This window comes from Kogia breviceps, chromosome 5 (assembly GCF_026419965.1).
Source record: "Kogia breviceps isolate mKogBre1 chromosome 5, mKogBre1 haplotype 1, whole genome shotgun sequence".
NCBI lineage: Eukaryota > Metazoa > Chordata > Mammalia > Artiodactyla > Physeteridae > Kogia > Kogia breviceps.
In genome coordinates this window covers 143,337,589-143,356,678 of record NC_081314.1, presented here as the reverse complement: position 1 = coordinate 143,356,678, position 19,090 = coordinate 143,337,589, and the positions used below count along the sequence as shown (strand labels likewise).

Below are 19,090 nucleotides of genomic sequence, written 5' to 3'. Positions count from 1 at the left end.
TTTTTCTATTTTAATCTCTTCTTGAAAATGTTTTGCTTTAAGGAACACTTTTGGGGAATTCCTTCAGGAAGTGCTCACAGTTGGTTCCAGCTCACTAGGGGATGGGTGTGTGAAATCCGTTAAAGGGAGATGTAATTCTGAGGGACTGAGCAGGTCTGTGAATGCTGACGCCACAGCCTCCATGCCGAGGGGTCGGTGGGGATGAAGAATGCGGACCCTTACAAGGAGGAGTTTATATAAACAAAATACTTTTATTATTTGAGAAAGAAAAGGCCAAATTACAAAACTTTTAGACTCAAGTCCTGTTCATTACCACGCCAAAGGTTTACCATGGATTTGATTTTCCGTAACTATTGGGTTGAGCCACATAAAACTGGCAACTTCGTAGATGAAACAGACAAACATTGGCCATTTCATGTGGTCAAAGCCCATATAAAAAAATGAGCCAGCCAGTGGCTACGATTTCTTTTTGGCTGCAAGATGTTCCCAGTCCCATGTCTGTTGATGTTATAAACAGATGTCTCACAGATAAACAGGTCCTGCTTGAGGAAAAACACCTTGTGCGTAGCGATACTGGAATACAGTCTTGTGTGGGTTCTGAGACTGTGTGGTACCCCTTCCAGCTCTGCTCTCCCCCGCTCGCCCTACCACCCAAGCCCCTGGTCTCATTGCACGGACGATTCTTCTTTAGAGATGTCACCGATGGTCCTCGTATCTCTTCATGCTGCTAGTGAAGGTCGTCCAACTTTGAAGCCAACTGGACTTGATCATTTACAAAAGGCAGGAGGCACAGGCTGAACCAGGGATTCCTTTGAAACAACTACAAAAGTCTCCATCATGATCAAGATGTTTTCTTCACAGGAACAACCCCGATCCCTTCTCTTTCCCATCTTGTTGGCCCTCTTTTTGCCCCTGGGCATTCTGCGTCCGAGAAAATAAAACTGTGGACACTAAACAGGAAGGAGCAGCTTGGTATCCAGAAAGCCCAAGACTCGACAGGTAAACAAGATGGGGCAAATCAGGCTTTACTCACGTTCAAGAGGTTTAATAGAGCTTCCCCTCCCCCTGCACCTTCAGCTCTGTATGTCAACTTTACATGGAGCTGAGATAAAAATAAAACTTTCTTTACAAATTACATTTTTTTTCCAGTGAATTACTTTTGCAGTAAAAATAGCTGCTACATAAATCCCTCCTGATCTCTGAAAAGGAGTCACATATTTCCAAAAATAGTATTCTTATTTTAATCAAACAGCATAATTTGGGGCACGGGAAGGACATGGCTGGTCAAGGGGAGGTTAGCTGTTGGGGGAAAAACAGTTGAACTAAAAAATAAGTTTTGTATATAAACTGACTTAAAGGCATGCACAGAAATGGAAAACATATGCCATTTGTCAAGAAAAATACTGCTTTATAGCTTTTACATTACAATTAAAGGAGAAGCAGAGAGGCCAGATGGGCCCCCAGATAATAACATTAAGTTTCTTATAAAAATTCCCAAATGTACAAAGTCCTTGCCATAGATAACCCAGACAAAACAAAACAAAAAAACCCAGGAATTAACCCTCTTAGACCTTATTCCTGTAGGTATATTAAATGTAAATAACACACACTTTACAACTTCTCTCAGTCTCTGCCCTGGCAGATTAAATGTTGGCAAAACGCCACCTGTGCTCTTGACAACTGGAATACATTGAAAAATGCTGTCTGCATTCTTATTTCACATACAGTTATATAATTATTTTAAATTACAATATACAATTTCTGTTAAATAGGTCTGTTAGGGGATTTTGATAACAATTATAAGGTTATAGTCATATATACAAACTAACTTCTGAAATGGCACGATTGTTTCCTTGTACTCTCCTCCCCCCTCTGAACCAGAGACCTCTTTGGCATTGGCGTTTCCTGGTTGCAAAAGTCAAAAGAAAATCCGAAAGTGTGTGTCCACAACATGCTTGCTCCTTTGAGAAGACCCAACAGCCTGAAAGATCCTGTCACGACACAGCCTGCCCAGAGCCAGGACGGCTGCCTGGCGCTTCTCTCTGGGCCATTCTAACGTAACAGCATCTTAAGTTGCGTGTTCCTGGCAGCTGGAGTTAGAAGCGAGAAACCGTGCTGCTTTCGGCGGAGAACCGCGGTACCGGACGAAATAAGGCCACTGCTTCTTGGAGACGTTCCCAGACGCACAGATCCTGCCTTTCAGGGTCCTTCGATGGGTCCCCGTGGCCCCAGTCGCAGGCCCGGGCAGCTTCAGTCCTCCGTATCCAGCTGGACGCCCAGGATGGCGTGCAGCTCCTCGGGCGTGAAGCCCAGCAAGTTCTGGAGGTCGCACACGAAGCGGTACACGTAGCGCTTCCCCGAAGTCTTGTGGATGATGTTCTTGTCGTAATAATAGCGTAAGCCCCGGCTCAGCTTCTCGTAGTTCATCTTGGGCTTGTTTTTCCGCTTTCCCCAGCGGCGGGCCACCTGTGGGACGGATGGAAGAGAGTTCCGTTCGATTTGGCGATTAAGAGAAAGTGCGTCACTTTGCCAGCAATGATGCGGACGCCTGCTCACTCGACCACTGCGTAAGGACCACAGAGGTTGTCGTCTGCTTTTGTGCACACGCCAGGGCTCTGCACCCCCCGGCTGCTTCTCAGGGGGTGGAGGGAGGTGCTGAGGCAAGAGCGAAGTGACCCCACCCAAAGCTCCATCTGCGGGGGCCTCTCACTCAGCAAAACCGCCAAGAGCCAAGGGTTCAGAATCAGGGAGGTCCCGAGGCAAGGGAAATGCTGTGTCCCACCCACCTCCTGGGTTTGAATTCTGACCGCCATGTCCACAGCTGCTGAGCGGAATCAGGACCTCAGGACACTCTGCGTCCCTCACGAGGTGCTCCTGCTGCCCCAGGGTACTGGGGAGGTGACGGACCGCACTCTAGTGGTACCACAGACAAAGGGCTCCCCCCTTGCACTGTCCTCGAGGGGCTGCTATCGGACCCGCCCTCGGCTTTCTCCTCTGAGCGGGCAGGCTCAGTCCCTCCACGGGGACAAAAAGGCAGATTTCCTAAAGCATCTTCAGATGCTCAGGTGAGAGCCTCCGTGGACAGCTTCCACCTTTTAACTAGATGACAGAGCAGGCTGGGGAAGCCTGCCTGGTGCCGTGTGCATAGACAGGGGACACTCTAAACTGTCCATCAGAGACACAAGGCTCCACATTTCCCGACAGTCAGGAACGCCTCCTGCGGAAGTGCTCTCATCTGTATACTGGTGACCCCTTTTCTGCACTCAGAGAATTGGATTTGTGAACCCCGAGTGATGGAATCAGCTTTGAGAGCCTGCAGAGCAAGTTCCCAGGTTCTGGACGTACCTCATCGGGGTCAGCAAGCTTAAACTCCCATCCGTCCCCCGTCCAGCTGATGAAAGACTGGCAGGATTTGTCAGACAGCAATTCTAGAAGAAACTGCCACAACTGGATAGGTCCGCTTCCTGCGGGGAAAGGGGGTGGGTTATGTTTTTCTAGATTTAAAATACAGCATGGCTTTAGTCATCCTACTGAAACAAGGAATGTGAGACCTGGCTCCGGACTGGGTGCCGAGGTGAAGGTGTGACTCTGGGCGCCGGTGAGAGTCCTGGAGGGTTTCCTCCATGCCTCCTGCTCCTGAGAAAGAGGCCACTGGGCCCTTGATTGCTGGGTTTGGGCTTTTTGGGAAAAAAAAAAAAAAAAAAAAAAAAAAATTCTGGGCCACCAAATCTTGGCATCAAAATTCCTCACCCTATGTAATTGTTCCTTATGTAATAACTTTCAAAGTTTATTTCTAGAAACACCCAGTGGGGCAGGGATGCGGGCAGTGGAAGCAGTCTTTCGACACAGGATGAGGCGTGTCGTTCTCCGAATCCCACGCGTAGCTTTCTCGCCGGATGACAAAGGACAAATTGCTGAGCTTAACCCAAGACTTGGTTTACCCAGTGGTCACTGGGGCACTGGGGGTTGTAGCCATGGCCTCACCGCCTCTATGTGATGAGGTATATGCTTTGCAAAGTGCTCTTTGTATACCTTTTCTTGATTAATACTTAGCACTGCCGCCACCTTGTGAAGTATCCCTGTATCAATATTTTAAAGACGAAGGATAAGAGGGGCTCAGTGGCGGGGTGCCTTGCCCTGGATCACACGCTTATCCGAGCGCCGTTCCGCAAGGCACAGTGGCTATATTGTTGATAAGGCTGTGTGACCGTTGTGACCACAGACAGCTATCTTCCTCTGAGCCCATCTCCCCACCTGTAAACTGGGTTAATAGCACCCATGCTAGGCTGTCCTAGCGTCTACTGACCATATGCCTAGTTAACCACACGGAGCTGGCAGGCAATGAATGGTAACTAATATTAAAATGCAAACCACCAACACCATGGCCGTTTACTTTCTTATCAGGCCCCGATGCCCATGTACGAAAACGACAGCAGTTTCCACACTCGCTGAGTATTTTAACACTTTTTCACGGCTATTTGTTTTATACGACGGAAAAAAAATGGGTGCCTACGTATTCTTATTTTAACCTATTGGATTTTTTAAAGTAGGTCTTTTTAAAAAAAAATCCCCAATGGCTCCATATGTTCAAAATATGAAGAAAAAAAAAAAAAGCACATTTAAGGACACATGAAGCAGCGAAAAAAATTTTCTGATATTTTCGCTAAAGTACTGGAAATATCTGGTTCTACAAATAGCTTTAATATTTGTCCCTGGCCTAGAATAGCTCTTACCCAAACCTTCCAAATAAGACGGATGTGAGAAGCAAGAAAAGGTAAACAGTGCCCGGGTTACTGGAGGCCGGCTCTGCTGCACCTCCCCCAGCCAGTTTACATGCTCTGAAATTCCGGGCACGGCTGAGTCAGAGCTTAAGCCTCCAAAGGCCCCCGGCCCTTGCTGCCACTGCTCTAGGCACTGGCTGGGCACAGCCCGGGCGAGGGCGCAGCCTGCGGATCGGCGGCCGCACCGCGGAGCCCTGGGTCCGCGGCCATCCCTGCAAATTTGGCCTTTTCTGAATCCAGGGAGACAGCTCGCTTGGGTTCAGGATTACACCCCACGCATAAAACGTGGGGGTGTCAACACGATGTGGTCCAGCGAGAAACGCCCTTGATAAACAGGGCGGGCGCAGGGGAGGGGGCGTGGACCCGGGGTGGCGCCCACCTGTGAAGCCGGCCAGCACGGCCGCAGGTATAACTGGTTTGCCTTGCTCCACCGGGCCGCTCCTGTCCTGGATGTAGTCCTTGAAGGACATGGTCGGCTTGCTGAGGCCGAGGGGCTGGCTGCAGTCGTCCTCGAAGCTCTCGAAGGACGGTACCCGCTGCACGTCCAGCAGGGACGACTGGCTGTTCCAGGACTGCAGCAGTGACTCCGAGCTCTCGAAGCTGTCGGCGCCTGTCTCGGCCGAGTCGTGGTCTCCGGGCTTCCCTGGCAGAGACAACGGCAGGCTCTGACCCTCCGGGACAACGGAACGTCCGGTGCTACCACCCACGGAGGCGGCATCATCGCCATCACCCCCTTTAAGTGTTCGCCCTGCTGGTTCAGAATCACCCAGACTTTTCACGATGCCCTGAAACAGAGCTGCTTATTATTCCTTATGATACATAGGCTACACAATCGCATCTTCCACCAACGGCAGGAGGGAGGCATCAAATGCAGCTCCGAGCAGAGGGCTACAGAGCAAGGAAAAGGGCAGCAACGTGGAGGGACCTCAGGCACGCACAACGTGGGCAAAAGACAAACAGAAGAAAACACGACTCGTTATCAGGTTCAAGAACTGGCAAAGCTATGCTGATAAAGTCAGAACAATGAGATCCTCTTGGGGTGGGGATGCGATTAACTGGGAGGGGGCGTGAGGGAGCCTTGTGGGGTGCTGGCACCCTCTCCACGTCAATCTGGGTGGCTGTCACACAGGGGTGTATATGGAAAAATCCAACCGGAGCTCCATGCATAGCACCTATGCATCCCCGTACAAGGAGATCTGTCACCTTCCTACACTGCCTCCCCCAGTGGCCCACGGCACAGACGGCTCTGGCCGCAGGAGCAAGGACTGTGTCATTGACCCGGCACCCCCAGTGCCCGGGACCTGAGGTACATGAGGAGTAAGCTCGCCGAGCACCACTGTTGGACCGTGACCCAACGGACCAGTCCTTGACCTCCTCCACTGGCCGAACTCCGGATGTCTGAGCTCACGTCGCCATGGCTCCGGGAATCAAACCAACAGCCCCGCTGAGAGGGGCACTTGGAAGCCTGGATCTTACCAGAACTGCTGGAGAGCAGATTCAAGGTGCCGGCCGGGAAGTCCTGGCTGCTGGAGCAGTAGCTGACGGTGCTGAGTCGGGCCTTGGGAAACATCTGGAAGTCCTGCTCGGGACCGAGCGTGCTGGGCGCTGAGGATGCTGGACACAGGCCATCCAGGAGGCCGCCTTTGGGGTAGTTCTGCGTCTGCATTCCATACAGCGCCTGCTCCACGGCAAAACCTGCAACAGGACCACAGATGGCAGCGCCGCCGGGCGACATCAGCGTGATGCCCAGAGACCCTCCACACCTCACGACGGAGCGCGAGCTGTTCTGCCCGCTCCAGCCCTCCCTCCCCAAAACCCCGGTGGACGTGTGAGCTTGGGTGGGCAAGTTTCCTACTGTGTCCTCCCCTTCTCTAACTGTCCCGTCTTCTCAGTCAATGAGCCCTTTTCCAAAATGCCTGCAGCCCCCGGACCCCGGACGCAATGCCTCACGTGAATATTTCTACATCTCTTGTTTTTCAAGTGCTTCCATGTGAGCCTTGGGACAACAGGGTGACTGGATCTTTCAGCTTCTGAGGAAACTAAGGCTCAGACCGGTGAGGTGATTTGCCGTCCAGCCGGTGACCCATAAGGGAGTATCTCCAGGTGCCCTGCCCTCTCTGGCTGGGGGACCACCCAGACCTGCACTCGCCAGTGTCAACCACCAGGAGGAGGGACAGAATTCCATGACACCTATTTAAACGCCAAAGTTCAGAGCAAATTTAGCATTGCTGTCCACACACTTCCGGGGCCTGCCACCTTTGTTTGTGACACTAATCTGACCACAGCAATTGGCTGACTCCTTTCTGCCCCCCGAGTTATAAATTGCCAATGTATAGCCCTGGCCAAAGCAAAGATAACATAAGTCACTGATGTGACGTGAAATTTTCTAGTAGCCACGCTGAAAAACTAAAAAGACACTGGCGAAATGAATTTGAATGTTTTACTTGACCTAAGAGAGCCATTATCATCTCAATATGTAATCAGAATTTTTAAAATTATTAAGGAGATATTGACATTCTCTGTTCAATACTAAGACTTTCAGATGGGGCGGGTGTGCGTTATATTCTCACTACACATCTCACTGTGGACCAGCCGCACTTCTGGATTTCTGAATGTGCGTGATCGCCGTCTGGGACGGCGCAGGTTCTGCCTTCGAACCTTCCGTGAATCTAACAGGAAGACTCAGAAGCTCTTAAGGGCAGAATTAATTGCACTGACCTAACGAATTGCTATTAATCCAATGAGGAACTGAGTTGAGGTGTGAATTTTCTTCATACTGATCTTCCGTCTTTTCTTCGTTTTCTGAAACACAGACAGAGGAGACATAAGGTTACAAGTTGAGAGGTTCAAACTACAGAAGAAAAAGGGTTCCTTTCTGAATTACTGACCTATGGCTATTTCCGCACAACAAAATGCATTTTAGCACTTCCCACTTAATCTGACGGCGTTCCATGTCATCATGTCGTTTCAAAGCACTAGAGACAGAAAGGTATTTTTCTAGTAACTAGAATAAGTCTTCTAAACTCCTCGGTACTGTTACTGGCGAAGTTAAATTTCCTAGTATACACTTTGAGAGACCTAGATGGTGTCTTGAATTCATCTACGTAGTTGACAAAGGGTTAAGTGCTTACGAAGTACCCCCTGTACCAGGGGCTGGAATACAGCAGACTAGTAACATGGACACAGGTCCTGCCCTGGTGAAGCTTCTGACCCATTGCCTCAAACCCTGAGGTGTGTCCAGGGGTGGTGAGCGCTGTGACCGAAGGAGAGGTCAAAGCGGTGCTACGGGCATCCGAAAGGGGACACCCACGCCCAGGAACTTAAAGGGAAAAGGTTAGCATCCCCTGTACGTGCTTACGTGCTACAAACACACAACCACATGCACACCCACAAATCCAGACCCGCGCAGACTCACACAGCGAGAAATGGCAAAACGGGTCTAACTTGCCGGCAAATCGATTCACCAGAAACTTCAGACCGGACGTGTCCAGGTTCAGGGAAAATTTGAGGGTCTTTAAGTTTCCCTGGCCCTCAGAAGCCATAACTAAGAAGAGCTGGCAGGCGACCCTGAGATCTTTTTAAGATTCTGAGTCTGTAACAGACGTTGAAACTCAGAGTTGAAAATCAATTAAATGAGGAATACTTCCCTGAACTCTTCTAACGGGCTTATTTTCTTACATTTTTAACTTGAAGGATTCCCTCACTATACCGTTTCTCCTTTGTAACTCAATATATTTTTAACATTGGGGTCAATGCTCTTTTTAGGTCCAAATCAAGACTTTCTATATAGGAGCTCTTTTTGCTCAAAGGCCAGTTCCTGTATAATATGTCAGTGTGTAAATATGTATCGGTTACTTCTATATATTGGTTTATAAACATAAAACAAAAAAAATTCTCTGTTGGATTCCATTTGGTCTTAGGAAATGTGACCCTAAAATTCCCAGTTTATCGGAACAAAGGCTCACTTTCGCCAAGGCCGACTTATTTCCTAAGGCTCTGTGAAGGGAGCTCCAAACACGGGCCTTCTTGCTGTCCCCTCACCTGAGCCGCACGTATGCCTCCAACTCCAACTCGTGACGTCTGGCGACACGGAACACCTTGGTGACTAAGGCGCCTGCCTTGTGGCCAATGCTCCCCACACAGGTACTTAAGTGGAGTCAAAATCCATAAATCACCGCCACGTAGCTGACTCACGCCAATGGCATTTTCAGACAATCTGCCCTACGTCACTGAAATGCCAACCGTAGATGACCCCCCCCCCATCACTCTTCCCTGCTATGCTCACCCCGCCTGGGGAGCCCAGTCGCTCACCGGTACCTTTGATCATCTGCTCCAGGTGTTCCCAGAGAATGTCACCCACAAAGTCAGGCGCCAGCTCCAGAAAGCGCTCCTTGCCAAGGTTACACAACACCTGGCCGGCCATGCCGAGCCTCTGGAGGTTGACGTCCACCAGACTGAACTCGTTGGTGGCCCAGAGAAGCCACTGGCACACCTGTTGCTCAGTCCACAGCCACGGATCTACCGGGGAGGGAAGCAAAGGAGGCGGTCAGGCCAGAAGCACTCCTGACTTACCCGCAGAGCCCAGACGGGCGCCAGAGTCCAAGGAAATGAGCAAGACACCCAGGAAGAGGTTGAGGAACTAACAGCAATGCCGGATGAAGTGTTCAGTTGGTCGGATTTGGAAATAAAAACTGGCTCAGCTTAGTGACCGCTCTGTCCCTCTTTTCAATACGCCCTGAACAAACGCTCGAAACTAAGTCATCTCAAGCTACGGCAGCCTCATGGCTCTGCCTAGTACGGCGCAGGCGCAGAAAAAGCTCCGGGAAGGAGCGCGCTTACTCTTCGGGATGCCGAGGCGGCGCTGCTCCTTTTTGAAGCCACTGAAGGTCGCTTTTAGGGCTTGACTCATCACAGCCTTGCTGCACGGGGTCAACAGAGGCAACTCACAGTTGGTCGAGTCTGGAAAAGAAACCCCACGGGGATGTTAGGAGTTCAAGCTGTGGCAGCAACACAGGGAGAATTGGGCGGGGGGGGGGGGGGAGTCAGCTTCTAGGGAAAAACAATTCTGATCTCAAATCTTCCGCATCATTCCTTAGATGAGTGTGAATTATTAACAAAAACTGTTTTTTTGACTGCAGTGGAGAAAATATTATACATCTCGTAACTACACTTATTTTTTAAAAATCTAAAATAAAACTCGAGTTTGATTTTTTGCCAAACTTCATAGAGCAGTGATGCCTAGATAACGTTTCTATTTAAGACTATTCTTACATTTTTGACAATGAAAGGAATTGCAAGGTTTTTGGCCAAAAGCCTTAAGGGGTTGTAAACGGCTAATCTGGAAGCGACTTCCATTAAACTCGGCGGCAGCAAAGGAGCCTCAGATGTAACAGGAGCACACAGCACTTAGCACCCGTGACGTCAATTTTTATTGAAAACACAGCCTTCTCCGGATTCCCTCAGCAATTTCAAGAATGATAAGTGACGGTCACACGATGGCACGCTTACGCAAGCATGTGTGTTTTAATTAATTTTCTGGGCTGTATTTTCCAGCACCTACTTCATATGACAAAGTAATTTCTGGAATGTTTCCAACTAATAACTCTATCACAGTAATCTCAGAGGCAGTACTTGACGTGCTGTTCCCTTAAAAAGAATCAACAATGATGTTAAGAACTAGGGCAGCAAACGCAGATGGGTGAAGATGAGCAGAAATTATTTGTTGCCCCAAAACTCGGGGTCGGGGAGGAAGATCCAGCTCAGGATGAGAACCCAGGATGAAAAGTTGGGGTGCATTTTACTGGCTACTGGTCTGCTTCGCAGAGGGGACTGGGAGATGGGGCCCGGGGCCGGCTGCAGTGTTGAAATAGCCTAAGGAGAAGCTGGTGGGGGGGACCCCTGTGGTTTGCTCCCAGCAGGGCACCCACCCTCCCTGGGGTGTGTCTGGCAAGTGAGGACTTCAGAGTCACCAAGCGCATTGAAAAAGGAAAACTGTCTTCTCTCGGATCTGAGCCTCTACCGGACTTTTCATACAAAGATTCAAGATACCAACGTTCGTCACTTATGAATGATAATCTATGAACTGAACTACTTAGGGACATCACGCTCAACTTGTCAAGTCTGAGTAACAAGTTACCATGAGAAATTGAATCCAAGCCTGTTGGCACTTCCTGGAGTGTTTGCTCTTCACTTAGGGAGGGGAAAACAGCGAGCAGGGAGCCATCAAAGGTGTCAAAGGCAGGCTGGCGCTGCAGAAGCAGAGGGAAAGAAAACTGAAACGTGACATTTAAACTTGTTTAATGACCTATTTCCAAAGCGGTCCATGGGCAGCCTCACTGATACACCCTGATGAAGCTGCCAGTCATAAAGCCACGCACGGAATCAACCAGTCAGTACTCGGAGTAGACTTCTGACGGGGTCAGAGCTACCAGAAGGATTCTATTTTACCCTGGATCACTTACAGGCATACCTTGGAGAGATTGCCGGTGTGGTTCCAGACCATCAAAATAAAGCGAATATTGCAGTAAAGCGAGTCACACAAATTTTTTGGTTTCCCAATACATGTAAAAGTTACGTTTACACTATTAATTGTGCAATAGCATTATGTCTAAAAACTATGCATACCTTAATTAAAAACTACTTCATTGCTAAAAAATGCTAATCATCATCTAAGCCTTCAGAGAGCTGTAATCATTTCACTGGTGGAGGGTTTCAAATATTTCGAGGATTACCAAGATGGGACACAGAGACACGAAGAGAGCAAATGCTGTTGGAAGAACGGTGCCGATAAACTTACGATGCGGGGCGGGCACAGACCTTCAATTTGTAAAAAGCGCAGCAAAGCGAAGTACAACACTGCAAGGTCTGCCTGTCAACAACCGCAGAGCCAGAATGACTGGGAACTTATTTTTTATTATTTCTTTCTTGATTTTTTTTTGCGGTACGCGGGCCTCTCACTGTTGTGGCCTCTCCCGTTGCGGAGCACAGGCTCCGGACGCGCAGGCTCAGCGGCCATGGCTCACGGGCCCAGCCGCTCCGCGGCATGTGGGATCTTCCCGGACCGGGGCACGAACCCGCGTCCCCTGCATCGGCAGGCAGACTCTCAACCACTGCGCCACCGGGGAAGCCCTGGGAACTTATTTTTAATGGCCTAACCAATTTAAATGAATAAATTAAGTAAACAAACCTAAAACCAAGAGGATCTTAGAACAGTGCCTGGAGAGACTCAGAGACCACTGAGATCCGAACACCTGGGCCTGCTAAGCTACTTGGGAGAGATGCTTAGGCTGTGTGTATAAGAAAAATGACTTGGTTCACTGTAGTTAAAATGAAAGGCGAGTGATTAAATGAAAATGAAAAATCAAACAACAAAATACATTACTTTTTCTGTTGAAGCATTTATTTTGAAATGTCTACCATGAAACACTGCAACTGAAACTATATGTCTTTCCTCATCTATTCCAACGGTTCAGAAAATAATAATACATATGAGAACATTCCTTAAGACTTAATTTCGTAAAAGTTTAGTGTATTGAAAAGGGCACCCCTCCCCCATCATCTATTAAGGGGAAAGATTTCTAAAGGAAATAGGTTTAAAGTTAAACTACCTATAATTTAGGGGAAAGAGGGGGAAAAATACACAGAGAAAGATACGCCTGGAGCTGTGAGGATTTCTAATAATCTCATCTAACATTTACAAATGGAATAGCCTTTAATGTAAGACTCATTGGGACTTCCCTGGCGGTCCAGTGGTTAAGACTGCACTTCCACTGCAGGGGGCACGGGTTCGATCCCTGGTTAAGAAAACTAAGACCCCTCATGCTGCATGGCGCGGTCAAAAAAAGGAAAAAAGACTCGTTTATGAGTAACACATGTAACAGATAAAGGCTTGATTCATCATTGCCTAACTTGTTGAAGAAAAACGTGAAGAAAGGTTATATTTTTCCAACATAAGCTGGAAATCCCATGTCATGTGCAATGCAATGACCCATCTGTTGAGTCATCAATTAAAAAATGTGTAACACATTTACAAATCAAATAGTGTGTGTGCTTTCTTTTTAGAAATGCAGAACAATGAATGACGCATTACATAAGAAGTAGGAGCTCAACCCAGTGATGTCCCAATATTAGAGCCCAGCTCCCCAAAACCCGAAGCAAGGATGACCAATTGCCCAAAGCCCACGAGGGAAAGACCAGTCCTGTGAGTGTGAAATACTCAACTCGGCTTACGAACTACCTTAGAGCAGCGCCAATTTGGGTGAAATAGCCAGTAGATTTTTAAAATTCCCACTAGCATTGCCCAGGTGACTAAGAAATGCCTGCCCTTTCCTGACTGTACTCCTGCCTGTTCTTTTTTTTTAAAACCAGGAAGCCAAAAGACAAGACAAATTCCTGCTGCGTATTTCAACACATCAAATTTCAGCCATGACAGTTTCTCCTCCAAACCCAGAGATCGCACAGGCATCGTCAAACACTTCTAGTTCACAGGAGACGTCTTCTCTCTAGGGGGGTCGTTTTCAAACTTAATACCATAATTTCTTGTATGGTTTCTGCCATGCCAACACTGAAAACGTCTGACCAAAACGAACAGAAAAAAGCAAACCTCGCTGACTTGACGTCTCATAAATTTCATGACACTCTAGAAAAGACCTGTGCCAATTTTTGCCTCTTGCGGTTCTATCAGACAGATAACCTCAGGCTGATCTACTGAGAAAAATGTAACACGCCAGAGACACATTATCATACAAAACACCAAGCTAGGAGGAGGCCAATTTAAAATCGCTGTTTCTGAGACATGTTTACTACTCAACACGAAAAAAACCCCAATCAAATCTCGCTGTCACATTTGTAGAAAGCAAATGGGAAATTATCAGTTTGTGCTGCTAAAGAATGTTCCCCAAAGGGGCTGAGACAGAAACTACAAGGAATGTTTATTACGCAGCTGAGAAGGCTCTTTCATCTTTAATCTGTTCCTTCTTTGGTTTACATAAACAGGGCGGTTGTGGCTGGAAGGGGCACAAAGGATGCAGACTGCCTGCCTCCTGGTGGGCGCCCACCCTTCCGATGGCGGCAACAGCAGCAGTTGCGCCTGCCTGCCTGCCTCTTCTAAACTCTTTCATTTCAGTTCTTAAACAGCTTTTCTGTTACCCACTCCTGGGGGGGGGGGGGGGGGCTACAGAACAGATGGCTCCTCCAGCTCTGTTCTCTGGAGAATTCATGGGATTTTTCACCTAGTAGGAGCCTCCGAAAGAAACTACAAAGGCCTCACCATCTACACATTAAATGGTTTCACATCTTGGAGGACAAGTCGAACAAGCACCAGGACACCCATTTTGCAGACTAGAAAACGGAGGCCCAGAGAGATTAAGCAAACAGTCCAGAGTCACACAGCCAGTTAATTAAAAAGCTAGGGCTAGAACCGGTCTTCTGGGACCCACCCCACTGTTTTTCCTCCTAGAGATTGAGTTTTCCAATTTTTTTTTTTTAAGTTTTAATTAAAACTTGTTCACTCACCTTGAGTGTCCCTCTGTAACTGCTGGCCACAGGGGCCACCTGGTCCATGTTCTTGATTCCAAAATCATTCATCTTAAAAAAAAAAGAAAGAAAGAAAAAGGAAAAGACATGAAGAAAGTCCAAAGAGGCAACAAATCAAGTCCACATCCACCCCTAATTCTGGCTGAGCTGGTCCAAGTTCTCCAGCCCTAACAGGTCATTCAAAACTGAATGCCAGGAATTGTTCTCACAAATGGGATGTTACTTAAGTAATTAAATAATAATGCTGATTCTCCACTGAATTCCATTTAGATTTGAGGCATACAGATACAGTTGCCTTCTGGCTGGCTGGGTGAGCTGGGCTGGGGGCCCGGGTCCTTCCAGTACCGGAATGGAGGATCTGCTTTCTGCCGTCAGTTCCAAGGTCACCTCGGGGTGTGGGCCCGGGGGGGCTGCCAGGCAGGGCGAGGGCTATCTCCCGTATGCCAGGGGGACAGTCAGCTCAACCTGGGAGCTCCGGGGCACGCGCAGGAATGAGCGGCTCCCAGACAGATCCAGATCCAGGAAAGCCTTCTGGAAGACCCGCCTCGGAGGCCTCCTCCCCTCTCCAGGCTGTGGGGAAGCACAGGCCCAGGAAGCAGATAAAAGGGAGAACCAGGGCTGGAGCTCAAACCCTCTTGCATTGTCTAGATCCTCCTGCGTTGAATACACAAGCTTGCGCGTGTCGCTCAGCTGTGCCTTTCTTCAAGAGGAAGTAATTCTGATCGTGGATCTGCCTTACTTGCTTGGATGGTCTGGTCTTATCTTGGACCTGCACTGACCAACGTGGCAGCCACCGGCCACGAGGGGCTCCTGAGCGCTTGGCACTGGGCTAGGGCGAACACCGATGTGCTCAGGACACAAAACACACTCTCAATTTCAAAGATTTCAGAGCGAAAAGTAAAGTACCTCGGTCCTACTTGTGTATTTACTGCATGTTTATGTAATATTTTGACTGTGCGAGGTTAATTGAAACACATTGACATTAATTTCACCATATTTACCGTGGCTATTAGAAAACTTAGAGGTGCATGTGTGACTGGCATTTGGACAGTTCCATATGTGACCTGTGATTGCTGTAAATCAACTGAAAACTTATTTGGGGCCCTAAAATTTAATTGTTTGGTGGAGTAAGTTAAACTTTAATAAGTGAGAAAGGTACTTAGATAATCCTGCCTTAGTGTTAGATTAAAAAAGCAGAGCAACTAAAGCTGATTTTCAAATAACCTGGGAATCCCCTATGACGGTAACCCACCCTCCCTGCTTCATGGCCTTGACCTGGAGGCCTAGAAGGAAGCTTTATGGGGTACCTCTAACTGCCCACCCTGCGGTCTCCACTGAGCGCTCCTACCTGTTACAACCAAGAACCTTGAGTAATTAAAACATTGTGCAAGGGATAGACCCACTGGCGGAGGCAAACAGCTTATTTTCCTGCAACTACTCAATTCGAGTTTGTACTTTCTCGTTTCCTCTTTATAGTCAACGTTATGGCTAAACAGACCTCCCGACAGCTCAGCACACAGACACACACCCCCTTGGCTAGAAAGGCAGTATGGGAGGAGAGTCCCAGCCACCAGGGAGGCCAGAGACACTGGACAGGCCTGTAAAAAACCCTCAGAGTGCGGGTAATTATCTTGGGGGCCAGTGGAGGCACGAAAGCTTGGACGGTTAATCATAGTTGGGGGTGGAGGGGTGGGAGTAGGGGTTTGGAGGGGAGGAGCTGTCCTGGATCAAAAGTGACCGCGTTTGCTCAGAATCTCCGCTTGGCGGATCCTGTCATCCACATGCCCTCAAGAATCAACGCTCACTACTGATGATCACGGCCCTGGTAGATTCCACCCTTGCTGAGCTGAGGCACCACACCTTCCCACCTCACTCAACTGTCTGACATCCCCGAGAGGCAGACGTTACACCACCTTACAGTGAGGCAAGAGACCTCGGGATCTCGCCCAGGATCACACAGCTACTGCAGGGGCATCTAAGGGGCACAGGGCAGACCAAACCCCCGGGGAGTATGGCCCTACCTCCTGAGCTCCTCCGGGAGCCAGGATCACCCGTATGGTGAGGCGTACGCCCTCCGCCCAGCACATCAATAAAGAGCAGAGATGGCACACAGATACCAGCAGACTGGGCCCCTGCTGGAGACGCTGCATTATGTGAAATGCTCCTTAATGTACAGCTTTATGCCACTGACCCGGATGAACTAAGTCCTGTCACCGGATGATTACATCAGCAAGCCTCACACAGGAGACCCAAATGAAAGCACACCTTGGGTGTTGTCAGTTACCCATCTTCTTCGCCTGGGTTGCGGACTTAATTCCACATTCTTCAGCTTCACGGAGACGGACAGAGAATAGATGTGGAAGGCAATGGAGAGGCCTCGCCTGATTTTTGTGTACAAATACCAGGAGGAAAGGCAGTCTACCACTCCCACGTAAAGAGCTGTAATGACTAGCTATGGAATAGAATTCTTCTGCTGTCTGGCTTTTAATTTGTTTTGTAAAAACCATGTAGAATCAAAATGCTCTACCAATGGTTTCTGGCAAACACATAACTAATCCAATTTAAGTTCCCTTATTTTACTCAACACAGCTTGTGAAGGTGGCAGACAGGCCAAGTTCCTCCACCTAAGTCAATTTCACATTTACATCTTTTTCGTGTTGCCCTATTGATCGATGCTTTTGAACAACAACAAAAAGGGGAAAATGGCAGAAATGGAAGGGCTGAGAATGGTTAAATTTTAAAACAAGCAGCACTTGCCGCACAACAGTACCCTTGTGGGAACAAGTGATCGCCTATGTGAGATTAGAGCACAGGTTTGCATTTAGGTAAATTTTTTAAAAGCAAGAATAAAGAAAAACAAACCTGAAACGCACTTTTGAAGATTGGTTTGCTTTTTCCTTTGAAAGTTATCAATCTAGAGAGAGAAATGACTAGTCCCAGAAATGAGTGTTTGACTGTTTTCCTGCAGGAGTCGGAGAGCTAGCATTTACTGTACTGTGATATTATTCAGGATTTTAATAAATCTTAACTTAGAGATTTATCTCACTGATTGGTGGTGATGTGGGAAGCAGACAGTGCACAGCCGTTTCCACTGTACGGAACAAACATAATCTCTTATGGGTAAATTAAAATAAATTACCCCTATCTCCAAAGGGAACTGCTCACTTCTTTACTTTCTAAATCAGTAGTAGCAGGTCAACTACTATTTTCGGATACCCTAAAATTGAATACAGGCCAATATAAAAGTCTCATGCGCTTCAAAAAAAAAAAAAAGCCATACACGCTCAAACGCTGTTACCCCTTCATCCAAAATACTCTAAGAACGGGAAAATAAAGTCCGCCTTGCGCACCCACATCTCCATTTCCGACAGACTCCCCCTGTTCGCCTCGCAGGACCGAGGGGCCCGGATCCAGAGGTCCTGGGGCGCCCGCGGGGGTCCCACTGGAGCCGCAGGACCCTCCCGGCCCCTCCCTCGCCCGCTGCCACGGTCGGGCCCGGGACCTGACCGCGCAGGTGACCGGCGGATTGGGATCGGCGCGTTTTCGGGAAGTCGCAGCCTCCCAGGTGTTTCGGGCGCCCGGCACCCCAGATCTTCCCGGGTCCGGCGTCCTCCCGTAAGTCACCCGCAAACCCGGGCGCGCCGGGGCCCCTCGGACACCCTCTCCAGCGTCCCCCACCCCTTCGCGAAATCAGGTCCGCCGGGCGCCCACTGGCAGGAGACCCCCTCCCACGCCCGCGTTTCCTTTCAAAACAAAAGCAAGTGAAACGAGCCGGCGCGCCCCGCCCGCCCCTGCCACCTCGGCGACCCCGGGGCCGCGGCCCAAGTTCGCAGCCTGCTCCGCCCGTCACCGCCGGGCCCACTCCGAGCTCGGCCCGCCGCCCCGAAAGCCACTCGGCCCCAGGAACACGAGCCCCGAGCGGACCGGATCCCAGACGCGCGACCCCCGAATGCTGCGGATAGCCGCCACCCAGCCTGGACGCCGGCTGCGCCCCGGGATCCGGACCTCGGCGCCACCCACGTCCCCCGCCCGGTTCCTGGGTCCCCCGGTAGAGGATCCGGCGCCGGAGGACGCTCCGCGCCGGACCCCGGCCGCCCGCCCGGCCCGATGCCGCTCTTACCGCGCCTCTCCGGGCAGGGCCGCCGGCGGCTCGGGGCCCGGGTTCCTCGGTGCGCGCCGGCTATCGGGCGCGGGCGCGGGCGCGCAGGGGGGGATGTCCGCGAGGCCGGGATGGGCGGGGGGCGGCGGACGGCCGGGCTCTGGGCGCTCGGGGCTGGGGCTATAGCCCGCGCTCCGCGCAGCCGCTGGAGGAAGTAACCGGCTGGTCCCCTCCGCCGCGCGCTCTTCAGGAGCGGGGGGAGAAGGGAGGAGGGAAGAGGGAGGGGAGGCGGCAGCGAGGAGGGGAGGAGGGGCTGAGGGGGAGGGGAAGGAGGGAGGGGAGGGGAGGAGGGGAGGACAGACTGCAGAGGGCGGGGGAGGGGAGGGGAGGAGAGAGAGGAGGGGCGCGAGGCGGAGGGGCGGGCCGCGGGGGGGAGGGGGGTGGAGAAGGGCAGGGGGCGGAGCCAGCCGGACCTTTCAGGCGGGACCTCGCTCGGCGCCTGAGGTCACCCGGCTGTCCCTCGCCTGCTGTTCCCGGGCCGCTCTGGGCCGCGGACTCCGAGGCCCGGCGCCCCGTGCTCTGTGTGTCCCGGGAGCTCAGGAGGAGAGTCTTTCTTTGGTTTCTTCCCCGGGTCCGGAGGCTTTAACCCCAAACGTGCCCTGGCGGGACTGGAGTA

At 50.1% G+C, this 19,090-nt stretch overlaps 1 protein-coding gene across 4 annotated transcripts; it reads right to left on the bottom strand.

Annotated features, from left to right (window-relative positions):
* Window positions 1-231: 231 nt before the first annotated feature.
* Window positions 232-18,677, bottom strand: ETS2 (ETS proto-oncogene 2, transcription factor). 4 transcript variants are annotated; one of them, XM_059065285.2, is made up of 10 exons: window positions 18,436-18,677; window positions 14,295-14,366; window positions 10,918-11,029; window positions 9,621-9,740; window positions 9,093-9,299; window positions 7,500-7,583; window positions 6,258-6,476; window positions 5,161-5,424; window positions 3,346-3,464; window positions 232-2,466 (listed from the first exon to the last, which is right to left on the bottom strand). In XM_059065285.2, the coding sequence occupies exons 2-10, from the start codon at window positions 14,364-14,366 to the stop codon at window positions 2,251-2,253; spliced, it is 1,413 nt and encodes a 470-aa protein (XP_058921268.1). In that variant the 5' UTR covers window positions 18,436-18,677; the 3' UTR covers window positions 232-2,250. The 4 variants fall into 4 exon arrangements, with proteins under 4 accessions (XP_058921268.1, XP_058921270.1, XP_066891222.1 ...); XM_059065287.2 differs by having other exon boundaries at window positions 9,099-9,299; window positions 18,436-18,675; XM_067035121.1 differs by lacking the exon at window positions 10,918-11,029 and having other exon boundaries at window positions 9,099-9,299; window positions 18,436-18,676.
* Between the last annotated feature and the right edge of the window lie 413 nt (window positions 18,678-19,090).

Bases quoted from the DNA above. Each gene is read 5' to 3' on its own strand.
- ETS2 (XM_059065285.2), bottom strand. From the start codon at position 14,366: ATGAATGATTTTGGAATCAAGAACATGGACCAGGTGGCCCCTGTGGCC. The intron at 7,584-9,092 runs GTGAGCGACTGG...TCTGTGTTTCAG, and splicing joins GCAGATGATCAAAGGTACCG to AAAACGAAGAAAAGACGGAA. The intron at 2,467-3,345 runs GTACGTCCAGAA...TCCGTCCCACAG, and splicing joins AGCTTGCTGACCCCGATGAG to GTGGCCCGCCGCTGGGGAAA.